Source organism: Lolium rigidum, chromosome 5, assembly GCF_022539505.1.
Source record: "Lolium rigidum isolate FL_2022 chromosome 5, APGP_CSIRO_Lrig_0.1, whole genome shotgun sequence".
NCBI classification, from domain to species: Eukaryota; Viridiplantae; Streptophyta; class Magnoliopsida; order Poales; family Poaceae; genus Lolium; species Lolium rigidum.
In genome coordinates, this window is record NC_061512.1 from 199,066,283 (window position 1) to 199,084,149 (window position 17,867).

General features: G+C 42.6%; 2 protein-coding genes and 1 pseudogene across 2 annotated transcripts; 2 read left to right on the top strand and 1 right to left on the bottom strand.

Annotated features, from left to right (window-relative positions):
- Positions 1 to 286: 286 nt before the first annotated feature.
- On the top strand, positions 287 to 4,913 carry LOC124658318 (eukaryotic translation initiation factor 3 subunit C-like). Its single transcript, XM_047196679.1, has 4 exons — positions 287 to 377; positions 1,083 to 1,144; positions 1,259 to 3,085; positions 3,742 to 4,913. Exons 2-4 carry the CDS (start codon positions 1,121 to 1,123, stop codon positions 4,690 to 4,692), a joined length of 2,802 nt encoding a protein of 933 aa, XP_047052635.1. The 5' UTR covers positions 287 to 377; positions 1,083 to 1,120; the 3' UTR covers positions 4,693 to 4,913.
- Positions 4,914 to 5,696: 783 nt separating this feature from the next.
- Positions 5,697 to 9,545, top strand: LOC124655040. The gene is made up of 9 exons (XM_047194008.1): positions 5,697 to 5,766; positions 5,850 to 5,971; positions 6,049 to 6,167; positions 6,264 to 6,459; positions 6,574 to 6,666; positions 8,096 to 8,155; positions 8,262 to 8,336; positions 8,924 to 9,004; positions 9,185 to 9,545. The coding sequence occupies exons 1-9, from the start codon at positions 5,697 to 5,699 to the stop codon at positions 9,539 to 9,541; spliced, it is 1,173 nt and encodes a 390-aa protein (XP_047049964.1). The 3' UTR covers positions 9,542 to 9,545.
- A 1,254-nt stretch (positions 9,546 to 10,799) lies between these two features.
- LOC124656925 lies at positions 10,800 to 16,300 on the bottom strand (annotated as a pseudogene).
- Between the last annotated feature and the right edge of the window lie 1,567 nt (positions 16,301 to 17,867).

A 17,867-nucleotide genomic window follows, 5' to 3' on the forward strand; every position in this document is an offset into this window, starting at 1 on the left:
ATAGGATCTCAAAAATAGACTAAATAGGCTGCCGTGGTGATGGGCCCTTGTCGACCGAACACTTAGTCCAAACTCAGGTTTTTTGTACAAGCACAAAGGGAGGGCCTAGAGTTTGAGCCCATTCCCAAAGGGCCCAGCTCTGTAGCCCAACCTAGCCTGCCAAAAGTCGAGCGTGCCATCAACGCACAAATCCCAGCAAACCCTAGCCTGCCTGCCTCCTCTCCACCCCCAGCCTCACCTCTGCACGCCGCCGGCCTCTCAGCGCCTCCCTTCTCATCCGCCGAGGCACCCCGGCAGCGCTCGGCTCGGCAACCCCACCGCTCGACGCCCCCCGTTCTCCGCTGGATCCGAACCTCCTCCGCCGCGACCGACGCAAGGTAACCAACCTTTGGCCGATTTCCTCCCAGAGTTAGGGTTGCATGCCGCCGCGCTGGACATAGCGGCCATTTCGCTGCGGTCTCTCTCAGGCATAGTCGTCGACGAGCGACAGACCGAATCGTTGGGATCTCACTGACCCTTGGGCAAGTCGACGTGCCTTGCTTGGTTGTGTCTTTGTTAGTCCTGTCGCACGAATTTTCTCAGTTTAGTTGGTTGCCTTATTATGTTATAAACGCCAACTTGCACCTTTCGTGGAGCTGCACAATATTGGGTGGTCAGTGAATCAGCAGCGAACTATATGCTGCCTTAGGCGTTGCTGTCGCTTAATTTATTTTCCGGGATAGAAACCAATGTAGAGTGGCAGTTAAGTTTTGTCCAATCAAAGTCCGCATTTGGGCACTCGGTCAGCTTGATTGTAGTGCATGTACGTACCATTGCATCTGACACCGTCGAACTGTGCGACTGTGTTGGATTGGATCAGTCCACCGACTACGTGGTTCCCCGCAACTTTTTTGATGAAGTATTGTTTCAAGTTGTCCCGTAAGCATTTTTTTATTTTTTATGTATCTTAAGAGTGCCATTCTGTGTTCAGACGAAAGTTTTTCTCTTGCCTCTGGTCAATTCTGTGTGATACAAATATACTTGGTGTGCTTCCTTCTGTACTTTCTATTGATGATAATTATCTCAGCTGGTATACTTTGCAGAGCTTCAATCCAGTTGAAGGAAAAGGTCAGGCAACACCATGGCATCTCGTTTTTGGGGACAGGTACTGTTCTCACTTGCCCCAAATTCTATCTTGCATACGTGCAGTAATATGTATATCTTTTGTGCTCGTCAAATGCATTACTTAATACCCATTTCTGTTTCTACCTAACATCAGGGAGACAGCGACTCCGAGGAGGAGGTTGACGACATTGAGTCGGAGCAAGGGAGCGATGACGAGAAGTCGGAAGCCGGTGATGGGGCACGCGATGGGAACAAGAACCGTTACTTGAGCAAGTATACGCAAGACAGTGACGAGTCTGACACTGAGAGCCATCGCGTGATTCGCTCCTTGAAGGACAAGCGCAATGATGAGATGAAAGCTACTGCTGACCAGATGCGCAATGCAATGAAGATTAATGACTGGCTTAGCTTGCAAGAGAGTTTTGACAAGCTCAACAAGCAGCTCGAGAAAGTGGTTCGTGTCAATGAATCTGCGAAAATTCCAAATGGGTATATCACGACTCTTGTATTGCTGGAGGACTTCCTGGCAGAGGCTCTTGCAAACAAGGAAGCCAAGAAGAAGATGAGCAGCAGCAATGCCAGGGCGTTAAATGCCATGAAACAAAAGCTTAAGAAGAACAACAAGCAGTATGAAGACCTGATCCTCAAGTGCAGGGAGAATCCAGCGAGTTTTGAAGATGTTGTAGATGAGAAGAACGTGGATGATTCTGATGATGATGATGATGATGGCAGTGGTGAAGATCTTGTGGATCCTGATAAAATGGATGGGTCTGAATCAGATGAATCTGGAAAGGAAAACGATGAAGGTGAAGAAGGGGGTGGCTGGGAAAAGAAGTTGAGCAAGAAAGATAAGGTTATGGACAAGCAGTTCTTGAAAGACCCTAGTGAAATTACATGGGATATAGTTGATAATAAGCTCAAGGAGATTGTGGCGTCGAGGGGTAAAAAAGGCACTGGGAGAGTTGAGCGTGTGGAGCAGCTAACGTTTTTGACTAAGGTGGCAAAAACGCCCGCTCAGAAGCTTGAAATTCTTTTTCATGTGATCTCTGCCCAGTTTGATGTCAACCCAAGCTTGCTTGGTCATATGCCAGTCCATGTGTGGAAGAAGTGTGTTAATAATTTGCTTCTTGTGCTTGATATACTGCAACGATATCCTAATATTGTAGTGAACACCTCAGTAGAGCCTGATGAGAAAGAAACTCAGAAAGGTGCTGACTACGATGGAACAATCCATGTTACAGGTGACCTGGTTGCATTCCTGGAGAGAATCGATTCCGATTTTTTCAAGAGTTTACAGGGCAGTGATCCATATACCAAGGATTATGTTCAGAGGCTTAGAGATGAACCGTTGTTTCTGGTGCTTGCACAGAATGTGCAAGATTACCAGGAGAGGGTTGGGAATCTTAAAGCCGCTGCGAAGGTTGCACTGCGTCGTGTTGAGCTAGTCTACTACAAACCTCAAGAGGTATATGATGCAATGAGAAAACTGGCTGAGCAAAATGAGGTTAGCGTGGAGGATGGAGATTCTGAGGCTGGTGAGGAGCATGAAGCATCTGATGACAGGGGACCATCACCGTTTGTTGTAATTCCAGAGGTTGTGCCTAGGAAACCTACTTTCCCAGAGAGTGGCAGAGCCTTGATGGATAGCTTGATGTCTCTAATTTACAAGTATGGAGATGAAAGGACGAAAGCCCGGGCAATGCTGTGTCACATATATCACTATGCAATCTCTGACGAATTTTCAGTTGCTCGTGACTTGCTCTTAATGAGTCGCTTACAAGATGGGGTTCAACTTATGGACATCTTGTCACAGATTTTATTCAATAGGGTCATGGCCCAGCTCGGGTTATGTGCTTTCAGGTCTGGTTTGATAGCTGAAGCTCATAGTTGCTTGTCTGAGTTATATTCTACTGGAAGGGTGAAAGAGTTACTTGCGCAAGGTGTCCAGTATAGTCGATACCACGAAAGAACTCCTGAACAGGTGAGCATACCTCTTGTTTCTCATGTGAATATCTGCACACATTCTTATGTGAATACCTGCACATATGTCAGCTAGTCTCCTGTGCAGCACTGCAAGGCACATCTATACAATGGTGAAATAGGGAACCACTATTTTTCCAGAAGACAAAGATATTAATTTAACTTTATGTTTCAAGTTTTAACACAAAGTGCTCAGGTGTCGGTGCTGCATCGGGATAGGGGAGGTTAAGTTCTGTATGGTGTGCTACTGGGTTGTTGGGGTGGGGGGTGGGGGGTATAGTTGGACAAAAATAATTCGCAGTTACATGGCTAATAGAAGAAACTGTCCTTTTGGCCATATTTAGTCATTTACTTTCTTGTAATTGGTGTGTATCTGTTTCATGCGTTCCTTCTTTTCAGAAGTTTGAATGCTTAGGGCTTACGAAAAATACCTATGATACTGCATAGACAATGCCATACCATTTTTATTATTCCATGAGCACTTTCGTCTTTTGTTTATCTGGGAGCATCTGCTTATGGTTTTCCTAGAGCTGATAGACGTGCTTCAACTCTTCATTAGCTATACGATTTGATTGCCATAGATTTGCGCAATACAAATACTAAGTACATATTTTGTGTTAGTCATCATCAATGCTCACATCATTGTTACTCCTGCAGGAAAGACTTGAGAGGAGAAGGATGATGCCTTACCATATGCATATAAACCTTGAACTTTTGGAAGCCACACACTTGATTTGTGCAATGCTAATTGAGGTGCCCTATATGGCTTCCACAACTTATGACAAGCGGAGGCCTATGAGCAAAACATTCAGGAGGCTTCTTGAAATGAGTGAGAGGCAGACTTTTGTTGGACCTCCAGAAACTGTGAGGGATCATGTAATGGCTGCCACAAGGGCTCTCAACAAGGGTGACCATGAAAAAGCATTCAGTGTCATTAGTTCTCTGGATACCTGGAAACTTTTGAGGAACAAGGAGCACATTCTTGAGATGCTGGAGCTTAAAATCAAGGAAGAAGCTCTTAGAACCTATCTCTTTTCTTATCCGTCTTGTTATGAGTCCCTTGGCCTTGACCAGCTCACTACTATGTTTGACCTTAGCGAGGCTCAAGCTCACAGCATTGTTAGCAAGATGATGATGCATGATGAGCTTCATGCAAGCTGGGACCAGCCAACAAAGTGCATAATTTTCCAGAACGTGGATCAAACTAGGCTGCAGGGACTAATCTTCCAGATGACAGATAGGCTCTCTGTCCTTGTGGAAAGCAATGAGAGGGCATACGAGGCTAGGACTGGTGGTGCCCTTGAGGGTGCACCACCGAGGCGCAGGGGTGGTGATGGTCAAGACTCATCCAATTTGGGCAAGTGGCAGGAGAACTTTGTATCCTCACAAGGGAGGCGCGGTGGTGGAAGGTTTGGTTACGCTGGCAGAACTGGAGGCTCTGGACAGGGTGGTGGGTACCAAAACGACAGGGGTGGCCAGGGTTCCCGTGGGGGATATGGTGGTGGTTCACGGTTCCAGGATGGAAGGTCTCGCACGCAGACTGGTTCCTCATCTAGAGGGGATGGCAATGCACGCATGGTGAACCTGAACAGGCCGGGCAGAGTTTAGAAGTCTGATAGATTTGAGATAAATTTTGAGCAAGGTTGCTTTGAATCACTCTTTCCTCAGCGTTCTGAACTTAGTCCATTGTTTGCTCTCTTTCTTTGTAGCTTTTATCATAAACCTGTCAAGAAACTCGAACTAGTAGCTATCTGGTTTGTATCATGGAAGTGAGGACTAAATATTCACTCCTATATTTGATATCAAGTTGTGACAATTTTGAACCGTTACCTACTCCTTTTACAAACTATGTTGCTCATTTGAGTTGTGTCATGAAAGAATTTGTTGAGTGTGTAAGTTAATCTTGTATTTCTGCAATCTGCCTATGAGCGACGACCACAAAAACAGCCCTGGTAGGTTGTTTTTAGTCCTTGATTTTCGGAACTGCTGAATCGGTTTTCCTAGCCCAAGTTTCCAGTAGTGCTTTATTTTTGTTGGAATGTGATTTCAATTGCGGAGGTGCTTTAACCCTGTTTTCTTTTTGTAGCTTACCTTAATACTTGTGCAATATCGGCGCCCATGATTTTCCCACATCACATACTGGCGCGCACCGTGAGGCCTGCTCTGTATTTGTTCGTTCATATGCTCGTGAAAGCTTTTTTTTTTGCGAAAAATATGCTAGTGAAAACTTTAACAGCTCACTCGTTCCATCATTTTTCTTTGCTGCTCTGCGAGGGTAAACCTCAGATTAATGTAGACTATTCCTTTTGCTGTTCTGGTTGAGAGAACGGCGGTGACTTTGGTTAGGGAAAGTTGTACTCCCTCCGTCTATAGAATATCGAAAATTCATCTAAATTTGAATGTATTTATATATACTAAAATACATCAAAATTTAAATAATTTTTTAACATCATTTTATGGACAGAGGTAGTATTTTATAGACAACCAAGTTAAATAACAACACTGCTACGGTGAGCTCAAAATTTGGCCCGACTCATCCATCCTCGGGCCTGGGCCGGTACGACCGTCCACCAATGTCTTGACCGGCCTTGACGTCCTCGGCACCTTCCGGCATGGCGCGGTGGCAAAGCCTCGCCGCCCTCGCCGCCGCCGCCACAGCCACCGCCGTTCTCTCAGTCTCAGGTACTCACGCCCTCTACTGGCCTCACGGATCCAAGTTTAAAACACTCGCCTCTCCTTCCTCACCGATGCACCTATCCCCGCAGGCCTTCTCTACAGACGCAAATGCGCTCGCCTGACCGCGCGGGTCCGGGAGCTTGAGGACTCCCTGGCCGACGCCGCGGAGAAGGCTGCCGCAGAGCGCCGCGGTAGGGTTCGAGCTCAGCAGGTCGGACCTCCACTCCACGAAGCTCCGCATGTATAAGCTCGCGCATTCCATCTCATTTTAGCTTCGTTTTCTGTCAGTCACTACGGAAGGCTCTGAGCGAGCAGGGGGAGACACAGGATAAGGAGAAGCCGTCCAAGGCCGCGGCGTCGTACCCGATGGTGCCCATCGGCACTGTGCAGTCCTGCTTCTCCACTAGGTGATGTTCTGTCACTCAGCCAACTTGTTTAGTCTTGAGTAGTGATTTATGTGTGAAGGCGTGTGGTGTTCATGTGCATGCCTGTTGATTCTGCAGGAACGGTACACCGAGACAGCCTTTGGTGGTGCCGCTGGCTAGAGCGACTGTGGTGCTTGATCCGGCCCGTGTCCCAGCTGCCGCGATAGAGGGTCTCACTAGTTACTCGCACTGTTGGGTCCTCTATGTATTTCATCTGAACACTGATCTTGATAAGATGTGGAAAGACCCTGCTAGGTCCAAGATTAAAGCAAAGGTTTGATCGGTTTGTGGCCCTTAGTAGGTTCTAATTCTTAATGGGACAGTTGCTATTCTGAATGTTACTGTGGATATGGGGCTGAACTGGTGAATTCTTCTGTTTCCATGGAAGGTGAGAGTACCTAGATTGAAAGGGGTTAAGATGGGCGTTTTGGCAACTAGGTCTCCACATAGGCCTAATCCAATTGGACTCAGTGTTGCAAAGGTAAGTAATGAGCATATTTCTAGGATCCTCTTAGTGTTCCTATAGCTTATGCCGCTTAAGGATGAATTGTACGTGTGACTTGATTTTTTTAATGTATCTTCGTTTGGATGTCAATATTTGGGGGCGTGGAATTGAATTTGGCTCAATACCAAATTAGCCTCTGTATTGAAATGGGCCTAATACCAATTATGCTGTTTGGTGGTGCAAGATATGCCTAGATGGAATTACTAGAGTAGTCAATTCCAAATTTATGTTTGGATGTCTATGTAGATGAATTGGGTTTTCCCCAATCCCCTTGCGTGGACAACCTACCCTTGCTCTCACTGTCGCCTTGTTGCAGCTCGATCAGCGATGCAATAAACCTCACATGCTCCACCCGGCCACCACACTTCCGATGAGTAGAAAGAAGGCCGCTCCTCCATGCCTTTGGTACACCAAATCACCAAAGAGTTCAGCGTCAGAGGGAGATCAGCGGACTGGCCTGCTCGCGTACGTCATGGATTTGTCGCGCAAGTATGGCTTAAGGGAAGTTGCGACAGTGAGTATACGGCCACACTCCCATGTCATGGAGTACTGCTCCTGCATCTCGCGCTCGATGGAGTTGCAGGTCGAGCGGAGGTCGGGGATGAGCCAACGGAGGCGGCAGGTGGTGGGCCTCGCGGTCTGCTCCTGCCTCTCGCGTTCTACTGAGCGGAATGTTCAGTGAAGGTCGTCGGTGAGCCTCCGGCGGCGGCAATGGCAGCCGGCCGGTGGGCCTCGCGTGAGATCTGCGGCTGCGTCTTCTCTCTCGTTGCTTCGTGCGCTGTCATCTTTTATCGAGAATGAAGCAGTACGCAAGTTCCAGCGAATACGGAGGGTCTCCGCTCGGAATTGTTGACAGGGTGTGCTAGTAGGCGTGAATACCGTCTGGAATCTAAGGACGATTCCACACAACAATTCTATGACCATCCAAACACTGGTATTCGGGGAGCCGTTTCCAATTCCGAATTATAGCCTTGAATATCTACATCCAAACAGGGTGTAACTATATCCAAATAGGCATTGCTATTTTGGGACATAGATTGATGGACCATGAGATATAAGCGTACTTAGTTCTAAGATTGATGGGATATGTGAACTCCTAGAGAGTAATCTGAATTATCATAGCTATAAGTATATTGCTTTTTTATACATTATGTGGAAGGACATCATTTGTACTGAAGATGTCCAAAAGAGGGGGCTATTTGGAGAGGTTGCTTTGTCACACAATTCTGCATTGCACTGTCACTTCTATAAGAGAAGTAGCTTATAGGTTGATTGGATTTTGATGAGAATTGAAAAGCGTGCCTCTGTATCACCATTCACCACACACTATAAACCATAGGGCGCTTACCATTCCCCTATGCCTTGAGATTTTTTGTCTCTTAATTTTTAATCGAGTCTTTTATAGGTGGAGGCAGTCGATGGACATGCAGTTTTACTTTCTGGAGTAGACTTGGTTGATGGCACGGTATTATGTTGAATGCTTTTATTCTCCAGCATTGTACAATTATTTGTTATAATTTATCATTGTCATCTGTGAACTCGTCTTAATACATTGTTTCCTCCATCTACAGCCTGTACTTGATATTAAACCATATCTGCCATATTCTGATAGTGTTAAAGGTGCTGCTATCCCGAATTGGCTAGAGGTACACACTGTGTCAGTGACATGTTAGTCCATGCGTTAGTCTGTTGACCTTTACACTTTAATTATTTTTCTATTTGTTCATAGCATGCTTATTATGTATAAGAGATGAATAGTGGATGTACATCATGGTACACTTTCTAGGTTGATAGATGTTTAGCTACTCTTCTATATTCAGACAATGATCTCTCCTAGTCTTATAAACGCCCTTACATGACCAAAGATATGTATTCTCTACCTTTAAGTAAGCCTACACATTTTTCTTGTCTTACAAATTTCCCTGCTTCGAAGCTGGTACCTTTAAGTTGGTACTAGAAGAAGATATGAATCTTAAAAATCCGATAGACCTACCTTATTTATGCAATGTAGGCTGAAAATTCACTTATTTAGTTGTGCCTACTACAGACCGCTGACCGGATGGCAGCTAGAATTTTGTAGTGATGTCTAAATTTTTGTGCTCTTGTCAAAGTATCACATATATTCCCTTAGCTACAGAGAACCTTCATGCGTTGGAACATTGGTGGAACATTACTCTTGTCTTGCCTGGATTGTTCGCCACCTATACTAATGATGTATATTTTGTCCAAGTAGGTTGACGGTGCATTAGCTGTGGAGTCCATCCATTTCTCTGAGCGATTCATTTCTTCACTTTCGGACTGCTGGGTGCATGTAGTAAGTGTTATAGTCCTTCACATAAATATAATTTTGGTTCTTTATGCACACCATACCAACATGTTATTCTTTTTGTAATAATTATACACTGCTAAGCCAGTTGCTGACTTACAGTTCATCAAACTTAATCTGTTTCAGGAAAACCAGACCTTACAGTTTATCAAACTTAATCTGTTTCAGGAAAAGCAGACGCTCTATGCCTCAGCAGATGAGTTTCAGGATCTGATCAAGGAGGTGCTCTCCTGGGACATCAGATCATTGTCTCAGCGAATCCGACCTCACCAGGTGACCTTGGAACACGAGACTGATAATTATGCTAGCAAATGCGACAAGGATTACAGAAAGACAGAAGATTGTGAAGCCACTGATTCATTCTCTGTTGTTGCCTACCACCTTCATCTGGAAGGAATTGATGTGTCGTACAAAATTGATGAAAACTCCAACGTTGTTGTTGACAATGCGGCTCTTCTTCACAGCGCTGCAAACCAAAATAGGTGTTGCTATCTGACATGGAGGGATAAAATTAGCACTCTGTAGGGGAGTTTTTCTCGAACATTCACGCATGTGCGAATCATTTTTTATCAGAAGACGCCAAGATGACGCAGGTCATACAACCAAACAAACAAACACAAAAAAACAAAAAGAAAATCTTTTAAAATTCATAGGAGCACATTGCTGTACACTTCATGAGGCTGATGAATTCCCTCGATCACCTGAACTTGTAGAGAATATACTGGAATCAATATCATATTTTTCTTTATATTTTCTGGATTCATCTTTATATGTGTATTTACATAACGTTGAAATGCATCTATTTTGATGTATATTGGCTTGAAAAATAAGCAGTTGTCAAATAGAAAGTTTAAAAGAAGTGTCATAACATGAAGAATCTGAGGTTCATCGTCAAAGTGTAAATTGGCAAGTATCAAAGAGAATGACTTTAGCAGAACTGTCAAGCTTAAGTTCTTGCAAGAAGGTATGCATCGATTGGTTCTTTGGTTATATGTGTAGCAGATTCGAAAACTTCGATTTGAACCTGTGAAATAGATACACTTTCTGGTAGAGACTCGGGGTCTACCGGGCCTGGGACGTAGGTTGTAGGGGTGGAAGTGCACAGAACGCGGGGGAGGAAGGCGGCGCCGGCGGCCAGCCGCCGTCGTGAGGGAGGGGAGGCGGCGCAGGTGGGAGGCGGCGGCTAGGGTTTGGAACGCCAACTCCTCAGGGAGTTGGCAATAATAGATTGATTATTGCTTGTCCTTTCACGTAGCTATTACAGGGATATATATAGGCTAATGACATAAAGATAAATGGGCTAAGCCCCTAATTTAGGCCCACTAATGGGCTTCCTCCTGCTATAGGCCAAACCGGTCATAACACTTTCAAAAACGTTTGCCAGGTACGTACATTGCTTGTTGAAATGAAAGAGATCATTGGGAAATTATGGCACAGTTGAGCCTACTAGAAAATTCAACTGATCATTTTGGAAATGCTAAATAGATCCAGTTAGGTGAGATTTCTGTTTCTTGAGGAGATGAGCTTTCCTCTGAGGGTTTAATCAAGGTGTACTTGGGCAAAACATCAGATTGGCAGTCAATCAAATAAAATGAGATTTCACAGTCCTCTTTGGTTTCAAGTTCAAACCCTGGTGCAAAAGCCTCTTCTATAGTTCTATGTTAGGCATTTAGCTCAGGGTTGCTAATCTCCTCCATAGGAAAAATATTAGCTAAGCTGAGCTCACTGAGAGCACAGCTGATGAAAAGGTAGACTGAGCTTCAGGTGAGTTCCACTTACAGAGTTACATTGCTGAAAATGATAATTGACCCATCGTTGGACATAACTATACTCATCAGTCATTTTTTGTCAGATACCATTTCTAAACTGGTTAGTTCTTCTACCCCATTTTCCTCTCTGCCTGCTAACTGTGCATTTTCTTCAACTCTTCCTCCTTGATTTCCTTCTTGGTGGTCACTGCTTTCATCGCTTAATCCAGTGTCTTCTGGTCGATTCAAATTGTCTAATGCAATATTTGTTGACCTGTACTTCTTTTTGTAGAAATAAATTATCAGTGCTATCAAAATGGAAGAACTTGAAGCAACTCCAGTAAGGATGAATAGTCCCCTGAAGTTGGCAAAGGTGAGTGTACTTGAACCAGTGACAGGGCCCACATTCTGGCAGTTGTTTTGATCTCCAATCCATTTTTTCTCAATTTGAATCATAGTATCCCCCCCTGTTACATTGAGGATTGCCTTCGAGATGTCGCCAAGTAAGGGACTTCCCTTTGATAATGCCTGAGCAAGAAATATGGCCATTTATTAACTTATCTGGATTATGCCTTGTCTGATGCAAGTAAAATATAATTGTACAAACATAGTTGACCTTAGTATCTACGTTAGTAAAACTACATTTAGTAATCTTTTTGACCTTAACTTCTTTGCAGTATGTTATTAGGCAGCAGGCATAATAATTTAGTAGGTTATATTATACCACGATATTCGGTTTACTCTTTTTTTCATCTCGTTCTTGTTTTGCCTTCCTTTTATTTCTGCTGGTTTTCATACCCCAACTTGCTTGGGAAAAAGGCTTTGATGTTGTTGTTGTTGTTGTTGTTGTTGTATATTATATTATTATAGCACGATAATATTATGATGTTTTTTGAGCTGAGAACTGTAGGGGAGGCCCTGACAGTACACTTTTGTAAAAAAGAAAGGAGTACGTACACGGGGGAGAGAGAGAGGGGGGGGGGGGGGGGATGTACAAGTACAAAGGGCGTAGCCCACAATGGATTTACAAAATGTCTAGCCAGCTAATGAGAGGGGACTGAAGCTGGTCCTTCATTCTCTAAGAAAGAAGGAAAATGTCTCTTTTGAAAGAAAAGGATCAAGAACTTAAACTAGCAACAGCATTGTCAAATATTCTAGCATTTCTAGTCTTCCAGATGCCAATGTACCAACTACCAAGAACTTACAAGGCTGCAGGTTTTGGATATGTAAGGTTAACAATATTGTCAAAGGTTCTACCATTTCTAGTCTTCGGGATAATATTAAGATGTTCAAAACGTATTTCACGTGATTGCAAGCTTGCATTAGTTTCTTTATGATAATCTAGTTGATTAGCTCATATTTAGTTTCTCTGTAGGGATATAGTGGGAAAGAAGCATATGTAATGCAGTTAAACTTACATATCCAAAACCTGCAGCCTTGTAAATTGGTCCCACCATGGTGTACCCTTTGCAGTGGTTTGCCAGAAATAGTTTAATGTATGGAACCTCATGCACGAGGGCAGCAATACCACCATTGTTGCTTCCTCTAGAAAGTGCATTGTGAAAATCATCAGGGGAATCATAGGGCTTTATCTTCAACCTATCAAAACCGAGTTCTTCCAGAAGTCCCTTGACGTACGAACCACGATGATATCCTACATATTCTCCACTTTTTAATAGTTCATGCACATCTGTCACAGTTGGCTGAAGCTGTTGCACGGTTAGCATTGACGTCAAGCTTGCAGTGTAACTTGATGTAAGTACCATCAGAAATACCAGCCAAATGATCAAAACTATCCGGGACAGAAAGCGTTGCACAAGCTCTTCTGCAAAAAAAGTTGCGAAAATGGATTTAGTTTTTCTGTGCTATTTTTTTTTTCGAGGAATTTTTCTGTGCTATTCCAAAGTTGAAAACAGCAACATCCATATCACAGTAATTGTCAATGGTGGAACATGGCTCTGTTTCATGGTTTAGTATATGCTACTTATTTTGTTCTCCTCTTTTGGTGCATATGAAATATCTAGCGTTATATTCAGTACAGTATTGTAATGAACCTATGCAAATGCAAATGTGTTTTGAGAAATTTCATACGTATGTATTTCCTTTTTGTTAGTAATTGTGCTGTGCTAGTTGCATCAGGAATTCAGGATTATAATTCCCCTCAGCTGAATGATGTATTTTATGCACAATCATGGAAAATGGATATACTGTGGTAATTGTACTCAACTCTCTTCAAATATGGAGAAAAAGATCATAATCCCCAACTGTCTGGGAATGGGCCCACGGACATTCTCATTATTGCCTAGAAATTCCAATATTAATACGACCACACCGGTGTAGATAAAGAATACAATGCTTCCAGACCACATGCCAGGTGCTAGTGGCTTCAAGAAAATCCATGTGTTCTTGTTTCTGCTATCCCTGACCGGAACAATCATTGCTATTCCCGATTCTGTGTATGGCAGGGTGAAGTCAGCATAGAATGTTCGATTATACCGTATTGTTATATCTCCAATTACTATATCATATTTCTGTAAAGGCAAAAAAAAAGAACCGTTAGCTGAGCAGACAGAAAAGAATTTCCGGCTTCAATATTCTTTTACTAAAAATACTAGAGTAGCAGTAGTGGAATATGCAGAACTAGTTGAGGGCAGCACTCAGTATATAGTCGCACACTCTCGCATCACGGGGTTTCCATTGGTATCTAAAGTTTGGCAGTTTGCTACGTTGTAACTGGTTGTACACACAAAAAAATCAGCATAGCTTTTACGTTTTCTCGGAAAAAAATCATGTGGCATGCTTAGGTTGTTTGTTATGAGAACCAACTACTGCAAGTAGATGATGACACTAGCATATTGAACAGTCTCCTCGAATGCAGTGAAGAAGGATGAAAATGGTTGTACAATACAACATGGAATAACTTTAGGATTATCTATACTCTATAACATCCACCATCATTCTATAAAAATATTCGGTATCATGCTTCTAATGTTAAATGGCATGTGAAAGTTTGCTTTGATGCTTCAAGGCCTAAACAAAATCAAGTAGGGAATGCACAGGGCTTGAAATCTTTCATACCTTAAGATAAACTTGGTAGACAAAATTATTGTAATCTTCGGTACTTCTGTCATCCTTGGTACTAAATAGTACATATTCATAAGGGAGTGCATAAGGAAGTCTCTTAACTGCCTCTTCGAATACATCCACTGAAAGACCGATTGCTTTAGTTGCACCTGTGATGTGATCCTTTTTGACCTGTACAAATTCTGGATATCCACTTGTGCACACACCAACTTGAAGTTTCTTCCCGCTTACAGGAACCTGAAAACCCCGGGGTACTTCTATGGACTCTCCTGGCCAGATCACAGGGTTTAGATCATGCTCTGAACCCAAATGTGTTGCACCTGTTGTCAGTCTGGTTTTATTTAATTGATGCGAGATTCCACTTTGTGCAGTCCAGAATCCAATTTCTCTCCATCCGTTCCCTACCACATTTATTATTCGAAATCTTGAAATTTGCAGCTGCCTATTTGAAAGGTCAAAATTGCCACTGAGACCTCTAAATTTATTCTGCAGGATTGCTTGCAACAGTATTGGACCATTACTAGATGTTTCCAAGATTTCCAAGCTTGTTGAATTTCTTTCAACACCTGGTTTTTAAATGTAGTGTTTGCATGTCCAACTTCTGCTGCAGCTTGTGCCACTGCCCAGATTGTATCATAGCCCCACAGTCCGAAGATGCTCAATTTCAATGGTGGATCGGTTGGGTTCTCAATTTGAAACCTCCTATTCCATCTCATGGTGAAGTCATCAAGTTCCCTTGATTTGGGAACATAAAATTCAACACCTAAGGCACCATTCAACGATTCTAGGACAGAAGGACTCAGCGAATCTATTAGATTGGTTACTCCATCTGTCATGATCCATGCATGTCCTTTGTTCATCATCCCTACTTCTTTTGCCTTTATGAAGAAGAGGAGGCCAAGGTATCTGACATATGCACAACAAAGATTGTTGTTTGCATTGTCATCAACTTATATAGTTCTTGGGTAATTTCTTCACTAGTTGCTGACACAGGGATCACACTCCGGTAGGGAATTCGGGCATCGACTTCATGTAGGAGATCAACAAGGTATGGCATGATACCTCTACCATACTCAGTGTCTTCATAGATAGGCACCACCTCTCTCCATCCATAGGTTTTAACTATGGAAGCAATGCAATTCACCTGTGCTGAGTCATTTATTGTTGCTCGCACAAAATATGGAAGACTTCTAGTTGATAGAGATGGGTTTGTTGCCGTGAAGGATATGACTGGGACATGACTCATATTTCCAAGTTTTGAGATAAATATAGCTTGTGAAGATTTCTGAGGACCGATGATGGCTTCTACATTGTAATTTTCCAGTAGGTCAATAGCTGCACAATTTGTATAGTGATACATGCTTTAGATGAAGATCGTACGTTGAATAAAATTCACAATATGCATAAATCTCAAATAGTGATGTGGAACCTGATAATATAATGTGTAAGACAATGCAAGAACATAAGATGATGATGTCAACAAGTTGCACTCATGCAAATAATTTCAGAAATGCTGCCACTTACCGATATGAATTCAGTGTAGAAGAGAGAAATAGGAGATTAACTACATTAATAGTTGACTGGTTCCAAATTATTACAATTTATCTCATATTGTATTTTGTATTGCTCTCCTGATGGCTACGAAATATTATTTTTTGGTGCACATATGAATTGCTTGTCACTCCTCTGTGGTCTCATGAATTGATAAAAAAGATCCAGCATTATTTTACTTTTACTACTCTCAGCTTTACTACTCCCTCCGATATATCCATATTAGAGTCAATTAATATGAACCGGAGGGAGTACAATTTTTTCCAGTCATCTCAGAGACCCAGAATCTCATCTAACAGTATGCTAAAATTCTTCTTTTCTCAGAGCCAGTCAGAGGCTTCCACTGCATGTACTTCTCAAATGTAACCTAGAGTTGCTAAAGCAGGTAGTTTCCTGATTTCTAGGTGTATTGTGGTTTTGTGTAACTTTCTGTTTCTATTTTGCTTTTAGTGCATCAGGTTTCATGTCATAATAATGCAAACATTGTGTGTGTAGTTAGAGCTCTTTCCCATGTTGGTCCACCCATAAACACTTGTTCCTAAGATGCACAGCTTAGGAATGGAGTGTTCAACTAGTGCATTTTCAGCATCATAGCAGAATAAGCCGATGCAGTGAACTGTGACAAGAGTTCAGAACATGTACCTTCGGACGCAGCTTGGACGTCATCGCTCATGGAATCCCTGATGTGGAGGACTATCTTGGTGCTATAGTTCTGATGAACAGCATAGAAGTCCTCCATAGCCAATGAAATGCTGGTCCGTGCTATTTTGCCAACCATGGATCCCAAGTCCAGGATAACACCAACATGGAATTCCTGTACTTCTTCTGTAGGATCATTTTGGGCAATAGCGAAGCTAATTGTCAGCAAGAGGAGCAGGAGGACTCTATGCGGGATCTCCATCTTCCAAGCCATGAGGTTCGCAGACCGTTCCTGCATCCATTGTGTTCAGTTATATAGACTTTTGAGGAGGTGATCAGGACCTGTTCCCAGTAATTAGCTATGCTAACTAATGCTAGTTGATCCCATTAAAAATGTAACTTCAGTTGACATTCATTTGGCGCCTGTTGGATTCTTGAATGATCTCATTGCTACTTATTTTTCTCAGAGTAAGTCAGAGGCTTCCACCACACGTCTTTTTGATGGTTGACATCATTGTACTAGTGAGATGGTCTGTGTGATGTTTGACTTGAAAGTATTAGTGAAATGTTCTATGTGGTTACGATTGGCTCAATGTGATATTTATATGCCAACTGACATCCCATATAATTTGTGCCCATGTTCAACTTGGGAGAGGTCCTAACTCCTACGGCCAGATGTCACCACTATTACTTTTTTAATCCAAGAGGCAAGGAACACTGAGGTCAGATGGTTTACCCCCTATTATGAAGTACTTTTGTCCTTCTGCATATAGATAACTGGACCCTTGTATAGAACAATGAAGTGTAATTAGTGATGACCAGTTTTCTAAAAAGAACTCGTACTGTCTCCTTTTTTGAGAAGGTTTACGTACAAGCATGAAGACCGACCAACACCCCAAGATTAAAATGCAATACCTAAGGGTTAGGAAACCGATGCAGCAGCGAGCTCAATGCTCAAGAACTCTTGCTTCTTGACTGATCCCTCCTCTCAGCGGAGGTTTTGTTTTCTGTAATTGGCACCAAGAGGAGTAAGATGACTACGCGTGATCTCCATCTTCCAAGCAATGAGGTTTGCAGACCCTTTTCGCACCCATTATGCTCATAGACTTTTTTAGTTGTCTCTTGCTGAGCTATAGTCAGCATCTGAGACTCTGAGTAATTAACTAATATGTTACCTAATACTTTTTTATCCCTTTTAGAAAATGTAACGTTAGTTTAAATTCATTTGCCTTCTACTGGATGATGGAGAGATTGCAGTACAAGTTATTTTCTCAAAACGCAGTCAAAGACTTTGATTGCACGCGTTTTCTGCTGGCACATGTGATGGTTGACTTGACTTCATTAGTAAATTGGCCTCAATGCCATATTCATTATCTCAACTGGCATTTGATATTAGTTGTTCTCACTTCTCAGCGCAATGTACATACTTAACTTTGGAGAGAAAGTCCTACAGCCCGATCTCAGTCAACACTATGACTTATTTCCCTCTTGTTGATGCGAGAAGCAAGGAGTGCCGAGGTCAGATGGTTTGTCCCCTTTTATGAAGTACTTTTGTCCATCTCCTTATATAACTTGTCTAAAACAAGAAAGTGTAAGTATTTCTCCCTTTTTTCTTGAAGAACTCTTGCATCTTGACCGAACCCTTCTCTCGGTGGCAGGTTTGGTTGTTGATTTATGAATTGGAATCTCCTTTCATCGCTCTATTTTCTAAATAAAACTGTGAAGATATTGATAATTGGATCGGATGGGAGTCATAAGTCAAACCAGTTACATTGAGGAGAAGTAGTTTTTTTTTTTTTGAGAGCAACCACATATTTCATTAATCGAAA